This window comes from Myotis yumanensis, unplaced genomic scaffold (genome assembly GCF_028538775.1).
Source record: "Myotis yumanensis isolate MYYU_CA2020_CCGP unplaced genomic scaffold, mMyoYum1.0.hap1 SCAF_1, whole genome shotgun sequence".
NCBI classification, from domain to species: domain Eukaryota; kingdom Metazoa; phylum Chordata; class Mammalia; order Chiroptera; family Vespertilionidae; genus Myotis; species Myotis yumanensis.
In genome coordinates, this window is record NW_027223752.1 from 194,911,829 (window position 1) to 194,939,528 (window position 27,700).

Consider the following 27,700-nt stretch of genomic DNA (forward strand, 5'->3'; position numbering starts at 1 on the left):
CTCTCCAGAAAACTGCCTGTTCAAGGAGAGATAGAAAGGCCAAACCAAAGGTGTATTAGAGCAGAATGAACCTTCTCTCTGAAACAAGTATTCAGCCTCCTTCATTCATGCATCAGACTTAATGATATGATGACATTGCTGGTATATTTCCATTGGATGTGGTTGCTGACAGTGCTGCCCAAAAGAACCATTTTTAGAAGTGGGAGTTCATGTATGAATTTTCTGTTTGTACGCAATCACAACCTTTCACATTCTCAAGTGTGTGAAAAGACTTGAGGTTGAATAGTAAAGCTGTTTGCAGGTGTAGCCTCTTGCCTTCAATGAGGGTTTACAACTCTTAAAAACAACTTTTGAGGAAAGCTTTCCATTTGATGTGGATGGTGGCGAGAGTTATTTATGTGTTGTGGAGCCAGTGTGATTCCCTGATGAGGAGAAAATTCCCAGTTAATGATCCAGCAGTTGGGCTTTGGTCAAAGCGAATTACAGTATATCTTTCAAATATGAGTAGTTACATTCAGAGCTTATGGCCCTACTGTAGGGTAGGGTGCTGGTGTTGCTTGCTTGCTTGCTTTTTTTTTTTAAGTGGAAAGGGTGTGAGTGGGATCTGTACTTCCACTATTTCTAATCCCATGTGGCTATGGCTTGGTCATCAATCTTTCTGGCCAAGAGACATCTTTGTTTACCCCTCAACTTTACTAAAACCACAAAGGTGGAGAGGAAAATGCCTATTCATTAATGTCAGACACTAATTCAAATAGCTTACAGGCCCCAGGTCAGCATTAAATAAACCTTCATATATAGTGTGAGTCAGACATGGTTCTGTCAGACGTGTTTTTAGATATGTGGTTGTTTTAGACATCAAGGCAGTGTGTAAAAATTTTTTTCCAGGTTTTATATATTTGAAATGGAAATGAATGAATATGCTTTCAGTTTTATACTAGCAATTTTGTATAGCTTTTATTTTAGTATCCAAATGATAGATTTTATTTTTCAATCCACCAAAAACATTTTATTTGTCAAATATTTGGTAATCTGAAGGCATATCATCTAGATATTTAGAACCTAAGAATGCCTCAGTTCACTTTCTCCAGAGAGATAGATAGATAAATAGACAGACATATGTATATCTGTATGTTTATTTCTCTGTATATATGCCTCTGCGTGTGTGTGACTGTGTGTTTGTGTGTGTATTTCCATTTGGAAAGTAAAAAATTTTAATTCCTTCAACTAAAAATAAAATTAAAAATCGCTTGTTCTATTATTTTCCTTTAACCATACGTAATTTTTTGACTTACTTTCTTTGGCATCTCACAGATTCAGTTATCTAGCAATTGAAATGCCCTGCTATTTAAATCTATTCAAATAATGGCCAGTACAAATGTGTAGACCTATAGTGTTAACTGGATGTTAAGTGGATGTACCTTGTATATCCACTTCTTCCCTCACAGCATTCACTAGAAAAACATATTCAGAATAAATAAAGTAATATATAATGACCGATAATTATATCACTAGATGCTGTTGTGTTGCCACACTATAATTGAATTTTTAAGTTAAGGCTGCTGGAAAAAGGAGCAATTTAAATGTATGACATACAAATTCTACACTCTATGATTGTAGTTATTTAAATTAACTTCTGTAAAATTATTAGCATGTGGTTTTTTATTTATAACCTCAATTTATTTAATAACTAGGTAGCCAGAAGATTTCTGTACCCCACTCTCTTTGCTCTGTACTGGGGATGCAGCTAAAGGAAGATGAAACTGCTCTTATCCTCATGGAACATTCAGACTAACATGGCAACACTGCTTTCTGTGCAACAGTATCATTTTACCCTCAGGGTTGAATTTATAGGCGGTCTGTCTGAGCATACGGCTGTGCATATTACTTACAGAATTAACTGAAAATCAGTGTCTCAGTGATTATGAATTATGATGGTGGGCCCCCTAGAAGAGCCATTTCTTGTAAGAAGTGATTGGAAGACCTCTTGGGGAAGCGGAAATGACTGAGCTTTTTTTTGTTTGTTTTTTTCCCTTCTTTATAGAGTCAGCACTGGAAGGCCTTGATGATCTAGGTACTGTTTACCACCACGTTGACCGGCAGCTGAACCAAACAATTAGGCGTCGCAGACATGCGGGAGACAACGATTACAACATTGAAGTGCTGTTGGGAGTGGATGACTCTGTGGTCCGTTTCCATGGCAAAGAGCATGTCCAAAACTACCTCCTCACCCTGATGAACATTGTGAGTAGTGCCTCCTTTTTGAGGTTTTTTTAAATCTTGTAATTCACGTCTGTCTTGTTAGTGTCTTCTGAAAATCTACGTGAGCCCTTCCATGACTGTGCCCCACACCCAAATGTGTACATACTGCATTAAATGCAAACGGTAACGTATACAGTTAACATACAGTGGTGCAAAAATGAAGGAAACATGAAGCACACATTTCTTTTGGTTGATCTACTAGTTTTCTATTGTCATCAGGGGGAAATGATAAATTTAAGAAGTCATAATGCGGTGGGACTGTGACATGAATTATGTTCCTCATTTTGTTTGGGGAACAATCAAAACTCTCAGGGCTGAGTCTGCCTGCTTTGGTGTGGTCCACGGGGGATAAAACGTCCTTTTAGCATGGTTTTGTATACTGGAATGATAAAAAATGACTTAGGCCTGGTAACTCTGTGGGGATGCTTGTTGGTAGAGCTTTTGAATAAGAGTGATATTTTTCAGTATTATATTATGAAGGCAATATATTTTTCAAAGCACAGTCAAGTCTTGGCACAGTGCTGCACTGCATTCATAAAGGGCTCTTTAAATTTGTTCTTCATTTCTTCTTTATGAGCCTTAATCACATCCAGAAGAAATTTAGTCAACGTTCTCAAACTAGTGTTTTTTTTCCTTGTGAATTGACAGAGAAAAATGGAAGGGAAATAATATATAAATCACTTCTAAAAGATCATTGAGATAGGAGTGCAATCTATTTTACATATTTTATCCTTTAGAATTATAAAATGAATATTATATTGATCTATCAAATGTATTACCTCAGCCAGTTTTTTTCTCTCTTTCAGCTTTTGACTATAATTGTAATCTCTTTGGGCATCTATGTTGTTACCTTCTTTTTTCAATGCTTAAGATTAAATTTCAAATAATTCTACTGAGGAAGAAAAGTATTAGTTTTACTAATCATGATTTTATTTATTCTAATGTTTAAGCCTATATGTTAAATATGTTTTTGTTGCCGAACCAGTTTGACTCAGTGGATAGAGCGTCGGCCTGCAGACTGAAGGGTCCCAGGTTCGATTCCGGTCAAGGGCATGTATCTTGGTTGTGGGCACATCCCCACTGCGGGGCGTGCAGGAGGCAGCTGATCGATCTCTCTCATCGATGTTTCTGACTCTCTATCCCTCTCCCTTCTTCACTGTGAAAAATCAATAAAATATATTTTTTTAAAAAATATGTTTTTGTTCATTGAGATGTCAGTTTATAAAATTCCATATATACCATGTCTCTTTGAAACAGAAAATAAGTCTAGAAATTCAAACACATTTTTATTTGTTCATTGCTACTAACTCCTATCATGAAGACCAGTTATCACACACACACAAAAACAAATGATTGGCCTTGTCAATAGATGTGTTTAAATGAATACCCTCAACTATTGGCTGTTAACTGTTTATATGAGGCTAGTTGCATAACTTTGAGTATATGGATTAGCTTCTCTGTGCCTGCTTTAGGCTTCCATCGGGGTAACGAGAAAAAAGTATAGGACTTACTAGGGATGTTGGGAGGACTGAATGAGTAGTTGCAAGTCGTGTGCTTTATACAGTGCTGTATGCACATGCAGAAGAACACAGTCATGTTTTAGATTTCTATATTACCTAATATTTAAAAGTTTCTGTAGAGATGCTGTTCCCAGTTGCATTGGTCATTGTACCCCTTGGCTGCTTTCTCCTACCATTAGCAAGACAGTCAATTATGAAAGACTTGTTAAGCCTCTAACTGGTGCTCAGACTACAGAAAGTGCTTGGAGTAATGCAGCAGATATTCGATATGGTCCTTTGTCCTCACAGAACTTATCATTTAGTTGAGGAGAAAAAAGAAATGTAAGGGAAATTTTAAAGTTTGAACAATAAAAGGCATCTCTTCATAAGGTGTTTATTGCAGGTGCTACATTATAAGTTCTATAAGACTGTAGGGAAGGGAGCTATGACAGTGGCCATCGAAGTTGTAAAGTGCTGAGAACACAGCTGGGACTTAGGAGGCAGAGGCTTTGGTTTCAGCTCTATTCACTGGTTGGCTCTGGGACTTCTTTCCTGGGATGTAGGTTGTGTATTTATAAAATGTAAAGTTTTAACAAGATGTTCATTGATCATTTAATTCATCAGAAAATATGGAGATAAGCTGGGTCTTTAGGGATTTGTTTACCTCTTGTTTCTTTATTTTGCATTGTTGTTATTGTGTTCTTTTTGAAGGGCACATAATTATGTAAAGGTTTTCTAGGTAGAATCTATTGACAAGAAAGTAGAAGTGGATATAGTATATTTATCAGACAGTTAGTTTAGGTGTCAGAGAATAAACAAAATGCTTCATTTTAGGGTTTTTTTAAATATAGTTTATTGATTTTTTACAGAGAGGAAGGGAGAGGGATAGAGAGTCAGAAACATCGATGAGAGAGAAACATCGATCAGCCGCCTCCTGCACATCTCCTATTGGGGATGTGCCCGCAACCCAGGTACATGCCCTTGACCGGAATCGAACCTGGGACCCCTCAGTCTGCAGGCCGACGCTCTATCCACTGAGCCAAACCGGTTTTGGCCATTTTAGGTTTTATAACCATCAAAAGAACTTTCATTTTTTAAGTTTATTAGAAACTTTATATAATAGATTGAATCTCTGTATCAAAAAAAAAACACAACACACAGAAATTATTCTAAACTTAATAGAGCATCAAAGAATGGAACTGAACACAAGAAATGATTTTTTTAAAACATTATTTCATTGCATTGAAGTAATTCATGTTGGTAGGAGTTTTGAGGAGATAAGAATGCTCTTTCCCTTCTCTTCCCAAGTTCATAACCAACTAAAAGATGGACATGGTGAACAGACTAATGGAGACTAAATGGTCTTCTTATTGATGAGAGCTGAATTGCACATGACTTAAGTGTGTAGGCAGAAAGATTTTCCTGATTGCAACCAGTGATTATCAACTGAGGGTATCTTGTCCCAGTCCCTGCGCCCCCAACCTTCACCCTTCCCCCGCCAGAACATTTGGCAGTGTTTGAAAATATTTTTGGTTTTCACAACTAGGAGGAGGTGTTACTGTGGGAGAGGTCAGGGGTGCTGCTAAACATCTTACAACTCAAGGATAGCTCTACACAACACAGAATTATGAATTATCCACTTTAAAATGCAGTAGTACTGGATAACACAGTCTACAACCCCCATCCCTCTTCAACTAGACAATTTCAGGTTTCCCCTGTAGGACAGGCAGAAAGCTTTAAGCATGATAGACAGAATCCCTTCCTCTCCTCCCTGAGACCCACTTGTCCTATTATGGACTGTTAGCTCCAAAACACTAAGATGAATATGCATGCATTTCAGAAATTCACAGTCCATCTGACACTCATCCAGGTTTAGAACCCAGAGGTACAGCCAACTTAAAGTAGCTCCCAATAGCCAAATCTGAGATATTATGAGCAAAAATAAAATGATTATAAAGGATTATGATACATGCAGTAAAAGAAATATTTGTGAGTTACTACTGAGACAAATGAATAATGGAGTATGTAAGTAAACAGGGGACAATTCTTCCTTACACCAGAATTTCAGTAAATAAATGTAGCAGGAATGATAGACTTTAGGAAATTGCTAATTGGCAAGAACTAAAGCAATAGCTGTTGCAGTTAAGTATCAATGAATGATAAATTAGTGGGTGAAAATATAATGTGAAACAGGATATTTACATTGCCTCAAAGTATCTCCCCACTAAGGATTTATTAATCATATAGTGAACACTACGAACTTTATATTGCCAAAGCCTGACAGCACCTTAACCTGGTGGTGGGGGCGGGGGGGGGGGGGTGGGTGTCAGGTCATAGGAGTTTGAATTCAATTTTATGTGAATTAAGAGAAAGCCATTGGAGGCCTCTTTGTGTGTTGAGAAGAATGGACTGGAGAGGTTCAGACAAGCCAGCAGAAGGTTAACTGTAGGTGTGTAGGGAGGAGACGATGGTGTATTGGACAGTGGTGATTGCAATAGCAAGGGAGTATTTGTGTAGAATCAATAGCATTTCCCAGCGGATCAGGCAGGGGGCTGAGGGAAAGGGAGGAATCCACCATGACTTACACTTGTCTGGCTTGAACACGGATGGAAGATGGCGTTATTTACATGGATGGAGTGATCTATGACAGCAACAACAAGAAGGACGGTATGGAATGAAGATTAGTAATAAAATCTTTGAAGGTGTTAAAAATCACCTAGTTTCAGTTCGAGGTTCAAAGAATTATTTAATGTTGTTAAGGATGAAGGCTTAAATTAACTACCATCATCTAGCATTTAGCCATTGCTCTCTGCCTGGTCCTGTGCTAATACTTACATGAACTATGCAGTAATCCTCAACCCTGGCATATGTTCATTTTGGGTCCCAGTTTATAAATGAGGAGATTGAGATTTAGAGAAGTTAGGCAGCCTTCCCAGAGGCAGACAGCTAATAGGTGGCTCAGCCAAGACTCGAGCCCACATCTCTGTGCCTCCGGAGCCTAGTGCTCTTCCTCCCGAAGCTTTTACTGCCTCTTGAATACCCCTTGCCAAATAAAACTCAAATGTCTTTCCTTTTACTGTGTCTTATGAGACTACCACTCAATTCATAGAAATGCGAATTCAGTTACATGCGTGACTGTATCAAATCTGCAAGCAATCCCGTTTAAAATTTTAACAGGGTGATGAAGCAGATTTTGTGGGTAAGTGGGTGGTTGTTTTCTTTGAATGTGCCAGATGGTCTCTGCCACCAGCACTTCCTATCTGTGGCAGGTATCCTTGTCCTTTGCTAAGATCTGTGACGTGATCTGGGTCTATTGCGCCTATTAAAATTTCCAGTGCCCTGCAGATAACTGAGTCTATGCCTTCATCTCCGGATTTACCAAGTGGAAAGAAAACAATGAATTGAAAAGAATACTTCCTACTATGAAAAACTATCTTGTACTTCTAAGTACTCATTAATAATTAGGAGATAGTTCATTAGTTCTTTTTTATATTGAAATTGGCTGCTTAAGATGGGTAATGAACTAATAATAATAGCATAGTTGTCTTATCTGGACATGGCAGGCTTTACTGCCTAATATTTTTTTAAAACTACGCAGAAGTACTCTGGCAATAACCAAGCATCAGTTGACTTATTCAAGAGTTAGTAAATATGTGTGGTTACTGGTTACTTAGCGACGATTACATCTGAACACTTTCCTAACTAATGTTTCTGAAAATGATGAGTGTGACTGCAAGGAAGAGTTATCAAGGAAGTAGATGTGTTTAGGCAACCAAAGCAAATTATGTAGCAATTTTCTATTTGGGGTCATTATTGTTCAGTCATTTCTTACATTTGAATTCATACTTTCCTGTTGTCATTTATTCACCTGGCTTATAAACCCTCTCACAAACCAAGTCCTGTTAGATTCTGGAGAGGCCAAAATTAATAATTCAGTATTTAGTGCCTTTCTACAAAGAGCTAATTCTAGCAGGTGAAGTAAACAAATTAGCAAATAATAATAAAATGTAATAGTTTCTTCAAAAGATTCCGCCACAAAGTAAACATGAACTGAAAAGGAGGGGACAGGGTTTGGCAAATACTGCCAGAGGCAGAGGAAGTCTTCACAGAGGGTATGTCATTTGAGTTGAACTATAGGGGATGAATTGTCATTTTTCTGCTAGATAAAGGAGTCTGAGAAGATGGGGAACAGATTATAAAAAGATACTACAAGTGGTCGTTTTTGGACCCACTGGAATTTGGTCGGTAGGTGAAATTGAAGGGTATTTAGGAAGATGGTGGAGATGAGGCTGGACAGAGCACCTTTAGAAAAACATGTGCCACCCTAAGGAGTTTGAATTGCTCCCTGCTAAGGAAGAGTCAGAAAGTGTTTCAAAGAAGATTAGCTACATGACCAGTCTGTGTTTTAGAAAGAGAGTTCTGGATGCATTAGAGTGATTTGGAGGAAGAAACTCTGTTAGACACGGTGCTATGAGCATAGACACATAGAATTTCTGTGCCAGAATTAGGAGAGAGACCACATTCTGTCTGGCTCCAAACTCCCTGTGGTTTACAATACCCCTCCCTGCCTCAGCAAGCTCTCTTCATTTCCCCAGTGTGGATTGAGCAGCCCAGGTCACAGAGGCAGGTTGGAGTTATAAGCACAAGTCAGTTCAGCCACCCTTTCTATAAACATGCACACTTTCCCTGGAAAATCCTGGACCCGTCTTTCTAGAGCGAGTCCCCACATCACAGGTTACGTTAGCATACCAGGCCATGCACGGTGTTGCTGCCTCAGAGAGCTCTTTGATTTTTACTGGAGCATCTCAGTTTCCTCTGTCCCCTTTGATTCTGCAGCCTCAACTTCCTTGCCTGACATTCACCCGCTTTCCCCTTTTTATGCTACAAGTAATCAGACTGAACTTATCCTTCCCAGATTTATTTCATCCTTTATTTCTCCCAGGGTCCTAAAGTATAGAAAACCTTTCTAGCTTGCTAAGGAAATCGTTTTTCTCATTCTTGAAAAAAGGGGAATTGGTTCTCCCTGAGCTTTGGATATGTCTCCACTGTTCCAAGCCCAAAGAGTACGTAAGGCCTTGTGGCTGAATTGCCTATGCTTGGTCCACCCAAACCACCCTTGATGCTTAAAAGACATAAAGGCATAATTAATATAAAAGGGCAGACTTTTTTTTTTAATTCTTTATTAGTTAAGGTATTACAAATGTGTCCTCATCCCCTCCATTAAACCCCATAAGCCAAACTAATGGACATGGACAACAGGGGGATGAGAGCATGAATGGGTGTGTGGGGGGAGGGAGGATGGGGGTTTAAAAGAAGACTTCTGAAAACAATCGCCTAACCATTATAATCTGCCCTTCTGGAAAACTGCTGAAATGGGCCCAAACTACCCAAATGCGGACAGTTGCAAAAGTTTTCACAGGCGCTTGCAGTGGTCCAACTGATTTGGGTGGACGCTAAGCTGCTGGGTGTGGAGGTGGGCAGAAAGGGAAGGCTTAAGAGATGTCCACGGGGCTTAGTAATACATCAACGCAATACCTGAAAAAGAGGAAGAATTCAGGGATGATTTAGTCTTTAAATGTGATAGAATATTCAGAAAAGACTAGATTTTAGAGAGAAGGCAAGTACACTTTGAGATATTTAGGTCTACCTCCAAATAGATAGATGTTACGAGAGTTGAACAGATGGCTCCGGAGCATGATACTTAGATATAGAAGCATTTGGAACTCATCAGCCTATAGGTAGTGGTCGAAGAAACAGCAGTGGATGAAACACTGCAGGGGGAACATGCGAGAAGAGAAGAGAATCAGAGATAATGAGACACTAACATATGTGGACCAGGCAGAAAATGGTTAGCTAATATTGCTAAAAAAAAAAAAAAAAAGTAAATAAAAATAAACCCAGTAATATCATTGAAGGACATAGTGGTAAACAGTACTAAATACTGCAAAACAGTGTATGTGGGTTATTTTTTATGGTGGAGGAAAAGTGAAAATATTAATAAGAGAAGAGAAGGAACACCAAGAAAGGGAGAGATTGAATAAGGCAGGGGTCCTCAAACTTTTTTAACAGGGGGCCAGTTCACTGTTCCTCAGACCGTTGGAGGGCCGGACTATAGTTTTAAAAAAACTATGAACAAATTCCTATGCACACTGCACATATCTTATTTTGAAGTAAAAAAACAAAACGGGAACAAATACAATATTTGTATTTGCATGTGGCCCACAGGCCGTAGTTTGAGGACCCCTGGAATAAGGGAAGCAGAGTTCAACTTTTAGAGCAAATGTCTTTAGGGAAGTTGGAAGAAGCCTTAGAAGAAGGTAGAGACTTAGCATTTTCACTGTGACACAACGAGAAAGAGAAAGATAGCATGGGAGCGGTCAAGAGCAGGGAGTGGCATCGCGTGGATTTATTGGGATTTGGGCTGTGCTATTTATTTGGGAAACATCACAGAACTTCCATGGGTCTCAGTCTCTAAAGCCGTGATCAGGAGGTCTCCGCAGGGTTCTGCGCATTCTGAGTAGGCTGAGAATGTGCACTTGCTCTTCCCTTTGCCTCCGTTGCTCATTCTCAAATAGGCACAGACCATCTCTTTCCTATCCACAGGTCTCCCTGCTTTGCCCAGACTCAGGTCCCTTCTGCTTCAACCTCTTGTCCTTTATCTCATCACTCAGATTTATTTTCTTTATAGCACCCTTTTCTATCATTTTTTGACTGCATGGCTTTTTGTATTCATTTTTTCCCATGCTCAGAGCCTATTTTTCCTATTACAGTATAGTCAGAATAAAACAGACTCAAACTCATATATTGTTCCATTCCCCATCCTTAGAACAATTGCGTATGTGGAACCTGTTCAGTAAATATTTGATTAGATTATTCTTAAAAATTAGTCTGAGATTGGGGTGAGGGAAGAAGAGTTGGCAGGTTGGGAAACCTACTTTGAGTAAAAGGACTAGACCAGCAGTTCTCAACCTGTGGGTCGCGACCCCTTTGGTGGTCGAACGACCCTTTCACAGGGGTCGCCTAAGACCATCCTGCATATCGGATATTTACATTATGATTCATAACAGTAGCAACATTACGGTTATGAAGTAGCAACGAAAATAATTTTATGGTTGGGTCACAACATGAGGAACTGTATTTAAAGGGCCAGAAGGTTGAGAACCACTGGGCTAGAGATTAAGGGGCTGAGAGCCGAAGTAAGTATGTTTGAAACTTAGCTCCACAAAAGATGGTTGTGGAGTTATATTTTCCCCCAGTCCATTTCAGAATCCTTTTATTTTTACAGCCAAAATTACCTAGGCTATCTTATTACTTGTTTTGCCTTCAATTAACCAAGTCTTTTTCTTTAAAATATATATATATATATATATATATATATATATATATATATATATATCTTCCATTTATTTGTTTCTGTGTGAATAAGAATACTAATAGTGGCTAACAGTTTTTGTTTTTGTATTTGCAAGGACCAAGCACCATTAAGTGCTATACATATATATGTATATATATTCCTCATTTATTCCTCTCAATAATCTTATAAGGATAATACTATAATTATCCCATTTTACAGATGGGAAAACCGAGGCATAGAAGCAAGTAACATGCCCAAAGTCACACAGCTAAGATCAAATCCAGGCAATATGGCTGAAGTGCCCATGCTCTTAACCACTAATCTATACTGCCTCTCAAGACCTCATCCACTCATCTGCAAGAAAAATGAATGTTGTTTTGGTGAAGCTAGACAAAGCTGTTCATCAGCTAGTCAGACAAAGCAGGTCAGATTGTCCTGCCAGGGAAATGTCCTGGGAGAAATTGTCCTGTCCGGGAACAAACCTGGAAGGCATTTTCTTTTCAAGGAAAGGAATACTTGATTTGATTTTACCTTTTTTCTCTCCTCACATCATTGGCAACCCCTTCCAATTTAAGGGCATCTGAAAGTTGAATTAATGTCTTGTTTACCCCTTCTTTCAGGTAATTTAATAGACTCTGGGCTCAACGCTGAACACCTCACAATGAGTCTACCCATACTCCAATAGATTGGCTCACATGACAAAAGGATATTCAGTTTTTCATAGACAGACTTTGATTTGCATTATAGAGAATGTTTATGCCCAATGCTTTCTTACAACCCAACATACTGCTTATAACTTTCAGCCCTATTTTTTCTACTCTTTCTTGGTTTTCCCAGTGATGTGCTCTAGCTCCTCTTTATTACTTTCCTGATATTTTTTGAATACCATTTTATTGATAATCAAGAAATTCTTATAATAAATTGAATCCAATTTCTCATTTCCTTTACATTTACATTAGGGAAGGTTATGAAAAGGAAGTGAAATCTTTAAGTTCCTTTTATCAATATGATTCCTCATTAGTTTCTTAAACTCAGGGGTAGCAAATCAGTATTGATTATTCTAAAACCAGATCTTTGGTGCGTAGTGACGTATTGTGGTCTGCAGGTCTGTGGAAGTGTAGCACTATGCTGACAGCTACTGACTGTGGAGTCAGACTGCCTAGGTGTTCATCCTTTGCTCTGTCTACTAACTGTGACCTTGGGCAAGTTTCTGAGGTGCTCTGGGCCTCAATTTCCTCCCTTTTTGGGGGGAGTAGGGATGCTCAATTTCTTTAGATTTTAAATGGGGATATCTCCAAAGTTGTTGCAAAGATTACTTGAATTAATATAAGTATTTAGAACTGTGTGTAGAACCTGGAAAACTCTGTAATATTACCAGTAGCTGTTGTTTTGTTTGTTGTTGCTGTTGTTGTTACTTAGGGAAAAAATTTATTTCCTTTTCATTATAAGAGTTGTAATGCTTTCTAAACAAGATTTATTTTATTTCATTTAAATGGTTAATTCAGTATGATATACTTTTAATTTTTCTGTATATAATTTATTGATTGTTAAAATTTGTGATTAATTTATAGCCAAGTCAGAGGAATTTTTTGATGCCTCTTAAAATGTTTTAATCAGATGACACTGAAAAACAATCTAAATAAAGATGTCTTAAATCGTTTTTCTTTGCTTTCAAGAGCCAAATGAGTAAAGTACTCAAAATTCAATGTTTTCCTTGGGTTAGAATATTTTTAAATACTTATTTAATTTTAAGAAAGAAGTTATTTTATTTATTTGTAAATATAGGAAAAGGCAGACACACCCACTGGTATGTAAGTACATTCAGGTGTATTAAGTGGCCTCCTTTACCCCCTCTAAAATGTACATACTGCCATCTGCTGGAGAGAACTTTTGTGCAACATTTAGATGGAAAAAAATTAGTGTCAGTTTTTGTTTGTTTTTTGATAAGTTAAACTATATCTTTCATTCAATTAAACACATTGAAAGTATGAGTCTTCACGTCTCTTTCAGGGAAAACTAAGATGGGGGTGGTTGTTTTTTTAGCTCTTTTCAGGTAGATTATGAAAATACGTCCACAAACCTTTAAAGCTTTTTGCAAGGATAGGTGGAGGAGTGCTAAAGTACTTTATATTATGTGGAGGGCAGTTGTGTGGCATTTTTCTTGATTGAAACAACTGTGTAATGTAGGCAGAGCAAGTTCAATTATAATTTGCCAACTAGAAAATAGAGGATCAGAGAGGTTAAATGACTAACTGAGGTTACTCAATTTATCAGTGGCATAGCTGGGACCAAATCACAGGCCTTTGAATAGCTAATCCAAAGTGCTAATTATTTCTCCAACTCTTATCATATTCACTATGTCTCAGAGTATAAAAACATTGCATCCTATTACTGGTAAGGCTTGGAAAGATGAAAAGCAGTCAAATTATTAAGTTTACTTTAAAAGTAAATAAGGTACAGGAAGCAGCAACTTTTTAAACCTGGAAAGGAACAATATTAAGTGGTATCTAGTACTTTGTACAATGCAGACACCTACTAGTTGTTGATTTGCCACACTGAAAGAATATTTTCTTCTATGTATACATATACTGCCTTATATGCTACCCATCAAGTTTAGGTCTACCCTGTGACAATTTCATGAATGTGTGCTGACTCAGAATACTCCATAACTAATTTTGGTTCTATCAGAACCCTATTACCTAATTAGCTTAGTGTAACTTATAAATAAACAAAACAAAACATTGACTCTTGTTAAATAACATTTTTCTTTTGGTGAATGGTAAATTTTTTAAAGTGTCCCTTTATTGCATCATTTTATGTTCCATAAATGTAATATTTCCATGAAATATATTTCTGTAATATTACCATTGACAACATGAATTTTGTCCATTATAGTTTCTTGGCACTGTACTGATTTTAAAATTCACCAAATACAAAGGTATCTACTAATTTAGAGGGGAATAGATGCACATCATACTAACTCATCTTTCACAAGTTACTTGCCATTATTACCAACGTTTGTTAATTGTATGATCCTAGGATTTTCTGGTGTAGATTTTTCCTGTAACATTTAAAAGTGCGGTTGTCACTGCTATTCTGCAATGGCTGTAAGTTCCTCCCTCCCTTCCATCACCTCTGCTCCAGAAATTGATTCACTTTTTTAAACCTACCTACTTTTCTTTAGTTTTCATTTGTATTCTCCAATTTTTGTCCACACTTTAAAAAGTACTGGTAATGCATAGTTTATAATGTATTTACTAACATTGCTTTCTTTTTTTCTAACATTGCTTTCAACCTTTTCGTTTTTTACATTGAAAGTTACAAGGAGCTAAGTACGTGTTGAGTGAGGCCATGTTGCTAATTCAAAACAGATGCCTTACAGAAAGTCTAAGGACATATCTGAGAGTCTTGGGATGGATTTTGTTGCCCTATAACATTAGAACTTCCTTATTAGGTAATTAATCCAGAAGAAGAGGGGACATTCGGTTTTCAATTAGGCAGTAGGAGGTGTGGAGCGAGATGAGAGAATCTGCCTATGACCAAAAAAGGTCTTAAGAAACCAGCATTTTGTCCAGCATTCAGTTTTTCCTTATATTTACCTCAAATCTACCCTGTAATAGTGTTAACTCATGGGTTTATTTTCTATTTATTTTATAGATATACAGGATATATTGGACCCCTTTTCCATATGGCTGCTATTAAGTCTTCTCTAGGGTTTTCTTTTCTTCTTCCTATACTTGAATGTCGCTCTCTTCCTCTCACTGAAATTTCTTTGAGCAATTTGTTTGCATGAGTCAAATATTTTCATTCTTGCCTAACCCTGTGAGATAGTGTTCTTGTGTCCTTTTTAAGTTTATTTTTTTATTTTTGTCGTTGACAGTATTACAAATGTCTCCCATTTTGCCCACCTCCCCGCCCCACCCCAGGTCTTGCCCCTGCTGGTGTCCTTTTGATCAAAGCTCAGAAAGTTGAAGAACACAAGCAATGAGGGGTTCAACCACGATGTCAACTGAGACCGTTAGTGTTTGGCGTCAGGCTCTTAGCCACTATGAATCCCCAGCCATTCTTTATGTGACACATTCTCCAGGTCTCTTGCTCTTTGCTCTTCTTCAGGTACATTTGTTGGTTGTCACTACCTCTTGTATAACAACACAGACAAAAGGAGCTCAGTACTTCAGGGGTTCTCTGGCCTTCAGTAGGACAGCTTGGGGATGAGCTACCTACATGCACACCTGATAGCAGGTTTTCTTTTTCACTCCTTGGCTTATCTTGAACAGGTATTAAATCTGGTCTTACCATTCTATGTTTGTGTGTGTGTTTGTAAATGAATGTGCACATATGCATGCATTCTTCCACTTAAAAGGACTTTATATTTTTTTTGTTAAACTACATTTTGTCATCGTTAGTATATACTAGCTTTGTGAGATCTTTTTCCTCTGTTTTAGGTATTCTCTTTTATTTTCCCCCAGGTACACATTCAGTAAGTATGCTTTTAGTTCACATTGAAGGCTTTGGTTTTTTAAGGTGTTCTATGCAGTCCCATTTGATTCTTGAAACATTTCATTTGAGATTTCTTGATCTATATCTTGGTGACTGTGGCATTTCACAATTTTATGATTTATGAGTTTCTTTTTTTTTTTTTTAGAACGTTCTACCATTTTTGAGTTATATTTCTTTTTAAAACCTCTTTCTGTGAGATTTTTAAAATTTGTAACCTATTTTTTTCTCTGTAGGTTTTTAATTTTCCATGCTTACTGTCCAAATCTCCTGGATCTCAAGTGGAACTGCAGTTGGTTTTCCATCCCCCTTTTAGTTATTACAGCTAACTTTGTAATCTAATTGGATAGCCTCACCTTTTCCCATTCCTGCTGGCATCTCTGAACTTATGAAGTGTTCCTCATCACACTAATTTGCACTAGATTCCACAGAAAATACAGAGACAGTCCACTTTGGATTCATACCTGCCAATAACTTTCCGTGTGTTTTTGTATATAAGTTAATATCTACAGGCTTCATCTTCCTCATTTGTATAAAATTATCTTGGGCCCTGGCCTGTTTGGCTCAGTGGATAGAGCATCAGCCTGCAGACTGAAGGGTCCCGGGTTCGATTCCCATCAAGGGCATGTACCTTGGTTGTGGGCACATCCCCAGTAGGGGGTGTGCAGGAGGCAGCTGATCGATGTTTCTCTTTCATGGATGTTTCTAACTCTCTATCCCTCTCCCTTCCTCTCTGTAAAAAAATCAATAAAATATATATATATTAAAAAATCTTGGACTATGACCTCTGAAGTTACTTAAATCCTAATATCTATGATTTTACAGTACAATCAATCACTTTTAGAAATTTCAATGTAACTTTAAATAGTAAATAAAAGCAGGTACTCAATTTTCCTTTCTGAGCTCTATCCAGGCCTGACATGCACTCATCCGATATGCACTCACACAATCACATTAGTAATTCAAATATGGAAGAACTTCTATTCTGTTGGACTTCTAAATAATCATTGCCTAGTTGCCGCATTCCTCTGGGGGAGGGGCATTGAGAGGCTCCCATCCCTGAACACTGGCTCTACTTCCATGGGCTCTCTCAACCAGACACACCACCCCAGCTGCCACAGCTCGCAGAGGCTTCACCAGAGTCACCCTCTAGTGGTTGCTTTTGGTAAATGTTCTATGTGGATTATAGCACATGTTGACTAACTACGGTAGTTTAATGAGGCCCTTTTAAAGCATATTCTCTATGTTCATGATATTTCAGAGTGTGCAAACTCAGTAATTCACATACTAGCAATTATTCCAAAGCTAAAAGTGATCTCACTTCAGAGTTCAGTTTAAACTAGTACATTTTTAAAAAAGTGATTTGCCTTCAGTACTTGTAATTACATGGCTGACCCCTTAATTATTACGTATTTGACAAAGTCCTCTGTGTTCCCTTTCTTTTAGTAATTAACTGCTTTGTTTCTAGGTGAATGAAATTTACCATGATGAGTCCCTCGGAGTACATATAAATGTGGTCCTGGTGCGCATGATCATGCTGGGTTATGCAAAGGTAAGCTGTCTTAACATATGTGAACGATAACGTTAAGGACGGGGTTAGCAAATAGAAGATTAAGTTGTTGAAGCTACAGCCAACAGATGGCATAGATAAGTCTCATGCAAACCTCAGTTGCGCTGAACTGATGAAGAAAAATAGCCACAGTGAGAAGAGATCTCCAAATTTGAGCAGATAATGAATGATTTGTGTGCTGGTACCATTCCCTTGGTTTACCTCTGTAATAGAGTAGTAGATAGTTATACTGACATCAAGCATAACAATATGAATGAAAAAAATGGATACTGATGTGAGGAAAGAGAATATCTTAGTCTTATCATTATTATAAAATTTATGATTCATCTTTTTCTTTCAAAACATATATTGAGTGAGTGTCAGATGCTTTCTAGGTGCTTCAGATATATCAGTGAAGAAAAATGACAAAGATGCTTCCCTCACATGATTTGTTTAAAAAAAGTAAAGCACATAGTGAATATTTTAATTGAAAAGAGCTTTAGTCCTTTTGAAAATTAAAAGTTAGATCAAAATGCACATAGTAGGCATTTCATGGGATGTAACTACCTATAGATGACTTTAAGATGGCACTAGATGTGTCCCTGTCCTTGGAAATAATGCAAAGGATGAAATGGTTTCTCCCTTTGGGGCGAAAATATAGGGAAAGTGATAACTTGGCAGTTTTCTTGATGTTTAAAATTATATACCCCTCCCATAATTAAATTCTTCTGATTATGAAATACTAATGAAATTATATAGTTAGCAAATAGAAAAAAAATCCACGTGCTTGCATTTCATCATGTATTTAACACCCGCTTACCGTTTTCCGATACGAGGGTGTCATTGATCGTTCGTTTGTCCCATAAACCTGACGGACTTTGCATTGATGACACTGAATCCAAGTCAACTCCAGTGGGAGATGTTAACAGCCTTCATTGGTGTTACATTATTTTCTTGGAGAAGTTTGCGATCAGCATGTAACAAACCAGGCTAATTTTGTAAAGAATGTAAACACTGATAATAACATTTGCTGAAATATAATAAAACTCTCAGCCTGTCAGCCAAGCAGGGACTAATTAATTTGGGGTTGCAAGTTCAACTTCTCATTCCAGCAGAGCTACTCTGGGAAGTGTGGCTCCTGGTTCTTGAAGGATGGTCCCTTTCCCCCTGAACTTTTAACTCCTGACCATAATGTGACAGTAGCAACATTCCAAGGAACTCCAATCCATCTATTGGAACTACAAGATAAGTCTACACCCCTACCTCTGTTCATTGCTGTGAGCTTAAAAAGGAGAGTTGTTTTTCACAGTGTGAGGTTTATAGAATTTGACCACTCCCCATTAACTAAGACTTAACCAGCTTTGCCAGCTCATTGAAGAACTTATATTCTCCCCATATGTTGATTAATTCTGGAGCCCCCCAAAAAATCTTAACTAAAGATCTTTCACTTTAACAGCACTGGATAAAAGTCTCATGCCAGAATCTTTCCTCTATTTTTATTCGTAATACCTGTGAAACTAAAAATCTAAGCTGAATTAGGAAATATTTAGATTACTAGAGTTCTTAACCCTATGACTAACATTGGGTTGCCTCACAATAGCAAATCTCAGCATCGCATATTGCCATATATGGTGTCAGTCACCTTTCACACAGGTAATATTGATTATCGTAAAGAGCTCCTTCATGGGCATTTAAAATTCCCAAACTAAAGTAGGTATCTAAATAGCTCCCAAATAATATTATCGAACATTTATTTAAATGCTGTAATCCCAAATGTTAACTTCAGTTAAAGTTATTAAAAGAAGCCTTTGGGCAAATGTTATGTATGTCTTCAACATATTATTCCCTCTCAGTCCATCAGCCTCATAGAAAGGGGAAATCCATCCAGAAGCTTGGAGAATGTGTGTCGCTGGGCTTGCCAACAACAAAAATCTGATCCCAACCACTCTGAACACCATGATCATGCAATTTTCTTAACCAGGCAAGACTTTGGACCTGCTGGAATGCAAGGTATTTCCATTCAGATGTAGAAGAAAAACTCAAGGGCATGACTTTTCCAAAGTAATCTTAAGTCAGGGAGTCTGTTCAAATGTTCATTTTATATCTCTCCCTCCATCTACTTTCCACCATGCATCAGCCAAGCATACATTTTCTTTCTATTGCTTCCAGTGACTCCTGTGGAATTCACCCTATTAAATGCCACTTAGGTTCCATAATAAATTATACTTGCCTTTAACATAATGATTGTGCATTTGAGGTATGGAGGAGGGGCTGTAAAATGCAGTGTGATCTCCACTAAGCGTTGGAATGGGAAAAGAGATGCCATGAGAAGTGACTGCTGCCAGAGAACTCTCTCCCGAAGTCAGCTTACATTGAGCTAATAAATTCTGGGGTAGGCTTTGGAAAAAGACCGATGGTTTTCTTTTCAATGTTGATGGAATTTCTGGCTCCCTTCATTGGTACCATGATATGAAGGACCATTCACTAAAACAGAAAGACAACACTTAGTTGGTGGGCAGAACAGAATGGTAATCCCAGGCAGTTCCTTCCCTTAGAAAAGGAGAAAATGCAGACCCAGTGAATCTTTTCAAAGACCATTACCTGTCGCTTTCCCAAGAGAACGTGGCACAATGCTAGTGGGGAAATAATACTGCCTCTGTTTCCTAAAAAGCTTTTTTATATTTTTTTCTAGGCAAAGGTCCAGTAGTAATTCTTAATGGGTTTTCTCATAAAATGAAAATAAAAGTAATTGTTATTCTCTACAGGATATGCTCCAGTCACAGGCATGTGTCATCCAGTGAGAAGCTGTACCCTGAATCATGAGGATGGTTTTTCATCTGCTTTTGTAGTGGCCCATGAAACCGGCCATGTGTAAGTCACTGTTGACAGCTAGAAAGCCAGAAAAGGTCTTTTCTTGCCTGCTTTTCTCAGCATTGTTCGCACTGTGGACAGAGGGCATGCCAGCATGCAACTCCCGTCCCTTGCCAAGTGTGAGGAGCTGAAACACTGAAGAGGTCATGCACTGAAACCAAATGAGCAACTCTAGTTGCAGACACCCTTGCACTTTTCATAGCTGTAAAATTAGAAAGGCATTTCTGTCCAGTTCTCTATTCCACAATGCCTGCGACTCCTCCACAATAGCCATGTTCACTTAAAAAATACATAGTTCCCTATACAGTAAGCCCTCAGTTAACATCGTCGATAGATTCTGCAACTTTAAGCAGAACGACTCATAATGAAACCAGTTTTACCATAGGCCAATTGACACAATCCAGAGTTACGTTTCTTCGGCATCTCATCAACATTATAAGGAAAGGACATCACACAGAATGACATAATTGAGGACCTACTGTATTTATTTTTAAAACAGAAAATAAGCAGAAGCCCTGGCCCCTGTGATTCTTACCAATGAGATCTCTCTTTGTGTTCTAGGCTGGGAATGGAGCATGATGGACAAGGCAATAGGTGCGGCGATGAGACTGCTATGGGAAGCGTCATGGCTCCGTTGGTACAAGCGGCATTTCATCGTTACCACTGGTCCCGGTGCAGTGGCCAAGAATTGAAAAGATACATCCAGTGCGTCCCTTTCTGCATGTCCTGAGAGCATTTATATTGTAGCAGAAATACAGACGGGAAACTGACTCTTAGGATCTTCTTCATAATAAAACTCCCAGTGAATGAAAACTGTTGTTCACAGTAAACATTTTCTTATGACTCAGGGCTGTTGGCACAATGATCCCATAATATGATCACGATATTTTAAGCCATAAGCCCAGAATTTAAGTGATATTTAACTATGATTTTTGTTTTTAGTAAATTCTTTATGGAATCTTTGATAAATGGTCAGATTTGAGTTGAGGATGGGGAAGAGATGGTCCTGTGATGCCTTCATAATACCACCTACATCCTGTAGCACAGGTGTCAGAATCTGCTCTGCCACACTCTGCAGGAGCTCCAGGACACGACAAAGGCTGTCACGGTTATGCTGCATCCCTAAGTTGTGTTTGACTCCTTTTCCTGGGATGAATAAGCGTGAAGGGTCTTGTTTATGAACGGAACTAAAACCAAAAACCTTTAAAGATAAGCTTTTTTGGCCTTGCTCTGTTCTAATGAAATTCCAGAGTATGAAACATACAGATAGTTTTTTCATTAGGACAAGATAAAAGAATGAACATTTAACTACATGCGATGTTTTCCTTCCTACAGTTCCTATGACTGTCTTCTTGATGACCCATTTGAACATGATTGGCCCAAACTCCCAGAACTTCCTGGAATCAATTATTCTATGGATGAGCAATGTCGTTTTGACTTTGGGGTTGGTTATAAAATGTGCACTGCGGTATGTTTCTCTCAGTCAACTTAGATCTTGCATCTTGAATTCTATTTTGTGTAGCTCCTGTTTGTCGAGATTTACAGACTCACTGGTGTGAGTATGAGAATTTCTTCCAAGGATTTTGTGTTTTCCATGTCACTACGTATTAAAGCTGAGTACTTTAAATATACTGTCTTATTAATACTTGTGACAGACTAGCTGGAAGTTGGTATAATTATATTTTATAGATGAAAAAGCCAAGATTTACAGAGTATAAGCAACTTGCTTAAATCACACATCTGGTAAACAGGGGAGCTGGATATTGAAACCAAGGTTGTCCAGCTCCAAACTTTATGCTCTGCTCTGTTGCACCCTTGGTTTTTGTAACCTTCAGAGATGACATTTAAGCCTTAGGTAGGTTGCTTTTCATTAGCTTGTTGGCCAGGATTCCATGTAGCTGTGAGCACAGAGAAGGGCAATACTAGTTTATTCTGCGAGAATCACGTGGTAGAGCGTGGAGGTCAGGACTACATTCTTCATAGTCAGACTGATGAGTCAAGAGGGCCTGGATCTGACACTAGATGTATGATTTTGAGCACCTTCTTTAATCTCTGTTTAGTTTCCTCATGTGTAAAATATGGATAATCATAGTGTTCATCTCATAGAATTGTCAGGGTTCAATTTCATAATATAATGAAAGTTCATGGAACAATGGCAGGCACATACTAGTCAATGCTCAGTGGAATCCAGTAGAGCCAGTCTTCCATGTAGCTATTCAGATTAGAGGTATATGTCTTTAAATTTCCATGTTGAGGTGTAGTAGTTCATTATAAAAATGGCTTTTCCATATGTGAGAGCAAGCTTTATGTGTTATAGCAAACAAACAAACAAAGAAAATACACGTATTTAATGGTACTGAAAGAAGTTGACCTGATGTTTCAAATCTTCCAATGCTGATAGCGACAGCCATTGGACTCTCTATAAACTATACATTGCCAGCTCCTAATCATCTGCATTAATGTTTTGACCTGAAAATTCTAAAGGTTAGGCTCAATATGGTGGGAATGTATAGTTTCTGCATTAAGTAATAAGGATTAGAACAAAAAAAGCCCAGGTCCAAAATGAGTACTAATCAAGAAAATGCTCTGACCAATATAATTGGTGGTGTAGGCAATTATATATGAATAAATTGGTGTTTTATATTTTTAAAAAAATCTATCTGAAGAATGGTAAGGTGTTTATAGTTAGAAGGAGAACAAATAAGTAAAGAGCACACACAAATATGTATGCTGACGCATACATTTAGATACTATAAGGTGGTGTTTTGGGAAAATAGAAAACAGTCTTAAGATTGAGAAAACTAAGACTCCAGTTGGGCTACGTTACTGTCTCACTTGTAACCATAGCTATAGCCTTATCTTGTAACCCATATTTCTCAGCCATGGATTGTCATGAGACTCAAATACATGGAATGTATTTTATAAACTGCATGAATGTATTGTAATAGTTTGTTACACCTGGAATATGTTATCTTACATAGAAAATTTGACAAATATTTTCTGCTTTTAGTCAGCTCATTATAATGGACATTTTTATTATTTATATCTGACTTAATTCATACTTAGGGGTGTTGAGAAGCTGTTTTGATAGCTTAAAAGCTAGAAAACCATTGTAATAAGTTTTTATATTTAAAATTTTCATAATAATTACTGTTTTAAATTCTAATATTGTTTACTTGAAAACCAGAAGATAGGGTTGGCATGTAGAAATACTGAGTCAACTAGAGACTCTCAGATAAATTGTTTATCACTAATATTTTAGAAAAGCAGAATAAAAATATTCCCTGCTAACTGTATTTCATTGTGATTTTGATTCTCTCTCTTTCAGTTCCGAACCTTTGACCCATGTAAACAGCTGTGGTGTAGCCATCCTGATAACCCCTACTTCTGTAAGACTAAAAAGGGACCCCCACTTGATGGGACTGAATGTGCTGCTGGAAAAGTGAGTCTATACTATGGAAATTTAATCACCTTTCAAAGTCTGAAAAATGATGAACATAGCGGTATTGTCATTTTTATGAGGACCATAGCACGTGAGGTTTCATTATGGTAATGTACTAACATTATATAGTAGCTTCCAACGACCACTCTAACAAATTACCATAAGCTCAGTGGCTTAAAATAACAGAAATGTATTTCCTCACAGTTTCACTGTGGGCAGGACCATCCTCTCTCCAGAAGCTGTAGTAGAGTCTGTTGTTGCCTCTTCCTCCAGTGGCTGCCCACATTCCTCGACGTGTGGCTGCATCATCCCAATCTCCAACTTCATGACCACATGACCACATTGCTCCCTTCTCTTCTTCTGTGTGCAAATGTCCCTCTGTCCCTCTCTTATGAGGATGGATACACAGGATGACATTTAGGGCCCACCTGGATAATGCAGGATAGCCTCCCCTCAAAGTCCTTAATTTTATCACACCTTCAAAAGACTCTTTTCCAAATAAGGTAATATCTGCAGATTCTAGGGCCTGAGATCTTTGGGACTATTCAACCCACTACTGATAGATTATGAAGCAGCAGCTCAGCAGACTATCTGGGACCCTGCTAATGGGATTTGATGTACTTGTTGGCTTCCCACTCCTTGTGAAACTTGTCCAGAAATAAAGTCCTGTGAATTTGTACGGAAGATTTGGCCTTGCTCCTTTGGGGAAAGATGCCCAGAGGTTTTAAATCTCAAATTGTGTAGTCAGGATTGAATGCTCAGAAACTGGCCAAGCGCCAAGCTACCCTACTCATAAGGGGAGAGATCACCCATTCCAAAACAAAGGCATCTTAAGAACTCAAGTTGAAGTGCCTTTACTAGTTTGGAAATAAGATATGGTAGACGGGACCAAAAGCTGGCAAAGAAGATTCATAAAGCTTTTAGTTCTTTTAATGCCCTTTATAGCTCTATTGCAAATGTGTATAAACTGTACTTGCAATGAGGATTACAAGCATCATAATAATAATAATAATAATAATAATAATAATAAACCTGCCATTATTCATGTTTAAACTTTGTTCGGCACTATGCTAAACACATTATATATGGTGTGCCGCTGTGGGGAAATGTAGTATTACAAACTTTGACTAAAAAACAAGAGCAACAGTGAGTTGATTCATTTTTGTTTTATGAAAAAAATATCCTCCAAATAAACTCCAAACATCCAACTTCTTGAAACTCACTTGTGTTATATTCAAATTTACCAGAGTTGAGTTTTAAGAAACACTTTTATTGTGGGATAAAAAAGCAAGTCAAAATGTTGGAAGGAGAAAGAACACCTTCTGAGCATGTGCTGTGTGCCGGGCACTGCCAGGTAGGTGTCTCCATGCTATCAGGGATCTAGGAGTTCCCATGTCGTTACTTACTGGTCAGATGGTCTCATATTACTCATGATCCTTCCCAGGTTCCAGTTTTCCACATTATCTACTATGCAAATCAGGTATCATTTTTATTGGTCATGTTTGATACTTACCAATAAATGTATCATATAAAACTTCTTCAGAATGAATTATTTTTTTCATTTCAATTTTATACTTAAGGACATACTAGTAAGTCTAAATTACCCTTTGTATAGGGAACCTTATTGTTATAACTAGTGGCCTGGTGCAGGGATTTGTGCACATTGAAAGGAAATTAATTAGAAGAAATATTTTAATATTGTTATTCACCCTTTATGATAGAAGTGTCAGAGATGAAAGAAAATTAGTAAAATGTATGTGAAAATAATATATAAATGATTAAAAATAAACAATAACAACATAATATAAGAACAACAAAGATGTGATATAAAAAGAACAAAAACATGACATAAAAACAACAAAAACGTGATATAAAAACAACATTGATAAAAACAATGACTGATAAATTGATTAAACTTATTCTAACACTAAGGCCAGTGTCAGAAATGGGACAAATCAATTCTTGGAATCAGAACAACCTCTCCTCCGCAGATCCTGTTAATACTTCAGCTTCAATTATGTTAGGTCACAATCTTTTGATAATAAATCTAGTACCATTACAAAGACCCCATTTACTATTAAGATTCTCAGTAGCATGATGATTGCACCTACTTTCAATTCTAATTTATGACATGGGATTCCCAAAGGAGTAACACTTTTGAGAAATTTGATGGGAAAATTTTCCTTTTTGGCATCATCCGTTGAATCAAGTATTATTGTCGATTATATTGTCATCTCTGAGTCTTAATGCAATATCCGTTCCCCAGCCTTTTTCACCATGTGGGAAAAGAATAGGATATATCATTGCATCTAATATAGAAAACAGGATATTGATTTGTTTCATTTGAGTTATTATTGGGATTCAGATTATTGGGATCTGGTTTACAATGAATAAGTCCCTTTCAGAAAGAGGTCCTTCATCTTCTTTTCTCAATATGACAGCAACTTCAGTTACACAGGGATAATTATATCCAGATCACTATTACAATCATATTTAATCGCCATTGTTACTTCCATGCACCACTTTCTTTCAGCTTCAGAACGTCAACAAAAACAACCAAATTCACGATCGACAATGACAGATCGAAACACACATGTGCAATTGGCACCAGTGAGAGGTTTATATGTATCGCACATACTTGAGTCAACTTAGCCTTTCATAAATATAGAATAAACTTGCCTACTTAGACCTGCTTTCTGATGTAGCTAAACTTGTTCCAGACCAGTGAAGCACCCCAACTTCTTTTTCAGGTAATTGTCAGCAACACAGCAGTAAATATCAACACAAAGCAGATTATTATTGTAGATCACCCAGGGAGAACAAAGGGTAAAATATTTAACTGCATCAGTGTTTGACTATATTCTGTGCAGTGAGAAAAACTGAAGTTATTTTCAAAGTCTACCATTTCTTACCATTCCTTTTTAGTTGGGTCAAATTTCTGAGCTTTCTAAATCTCTGTTTTCTGGCTAATGAAAAGAAAATAGGATTCCACTGAGTCTCCTATCTACCAATTCCAGGATCAGATGAGATGAGGCACCTGAAAACGCTTCACAGACATTTGGTTAAACTGTGAAATGTTTGCACCTGGCTATAAAGCAAGTTGTGTTCCTGGGCTGAAGAAACTCCAAGGAGGCTAGTTGCTAGGGAGAGGCAGCTGGGTGTTGCTATGTGATGTCATTACCCGGACACTTAGCATATTAGCCTTTTATATATATATATAGATTGCTTTGGGCTCATTGTAAATACATTTCCACCTGGTGGGGGTTGGAAGAATGAAGCTCTTTCATTGGTGGTTCTTATGTAACAACTGTAGCATATGCATGATTTTCACAGTTGCCCTTTGTCATTTTCCTAAGTGGTGCTACAAGGGCCATTGCATGTGGAAGAATGCTAATCAACAAAAACAAGATGGCAATTGGGGGTCATGGACCAAATTTGGCTCCTGTTCCCGGACGTGTGGCACTGGTGTTCGTTTCAGAACACGCCAGTGCAACAATCCAATGTGAGTATGATCCCTCTAATTCTGTCACTTTTGTAAAGGCCAGAAAATGCTTCAATATAATGTTATTACTATTTCGTAAAGTACATGTAAAATACGGAGCATGAAAACTAAGGCTTAAGTGTCTATTTTGGATAAATCTCCATTTATCAATTTTGTGAACTATAGTCAGTGGTTAAGATGAGAGGCTCGAATGAAGATAAGAGATTTTGAGGAAATTGCTGTTTAGGAATATTAAAGAGTTGAGTAGGGAAGCCCATCACTGTGCTCTGAGGGCCTGGGCACCAAGGCTGTGAGACTCACTGTAAGAAGCACAGGTGTGTCATGGTGGCAGTAGCACCAAACACATGCTTACTCACTTGGATTAGAAGGGGGATGCTTCAGGGCAGGGCAACAACAAAATAAAGATGGTAGAAGAAGGCCAAAGAACTGTTTGGGGAAAGTTATCAATTTATTCACTCAGACTAAATTGATTGAATTCCTATTGCATACTGAAGAAAATTTATTTTCTAAGGGGAAAAATAACCAAAATATTAACCTTAGGACATTCTTCCTTGCCTAGGGTTTAAAATGTGAGCAGCCCTGTTTGTCTGGCAGCAGATGGCTCTGAGCATGTCTTTTATAAACACTGAAGTCACATACATGTCTTCACAGGAAGAGATGATGGTAGTAGAAAAAAACAATAAAAATTACAGTAGTAAGAGCAGCTAAGTTTCACTATGAGCCA

General features: G+C 37.7%; 1 protein-coding gene across 2 annotated transcripts in view; it reads left to right on the forward strand.

The window, feature by feature from the left end:
• ADAMTS3 (ADAM metallopeptidase with thrombospondin type 1 motif 3) overlaps positions 1-27,700 on the forward strand; it is a 251,866-nt gene that overhangs the window by 195,788 nt on the left and 28,378 nt on the right. For both annotated transcript variants that reach the window (XM_070395237.1, XM_070395246.1), the window contains 8 exons: positions 2,045-2,244; positions 17,081-17,164; positions 19,015-19,171; positions 19,927-20,032; positions 20,594-20,737; positions 21,368-21,500; positions 23,361-23,474; positions 26,831-26,976. In XM_070395237.1, coding sequence (XP_070251338.1) covers positions 2,045-2,244; positions 17,081-17,164; positions 19,015-19,171; positions 19,927-20,032; positions 20,594-20,737; positions 21,368-21,500; positions 23,361-23,474; positions 26,831-26,976 — 1,084 coding nt within the window. The remainder of the gene's footprint in view (positions 1-2,044; positions 2,245-17,080; positions 17,165-19,014; positions 19,172-19,926; positions 20,033-20,593; positions 20,738-21,367; positions 21,501-23,360; positions 23,475-26,830; positions 26,977-27,700) is intronic.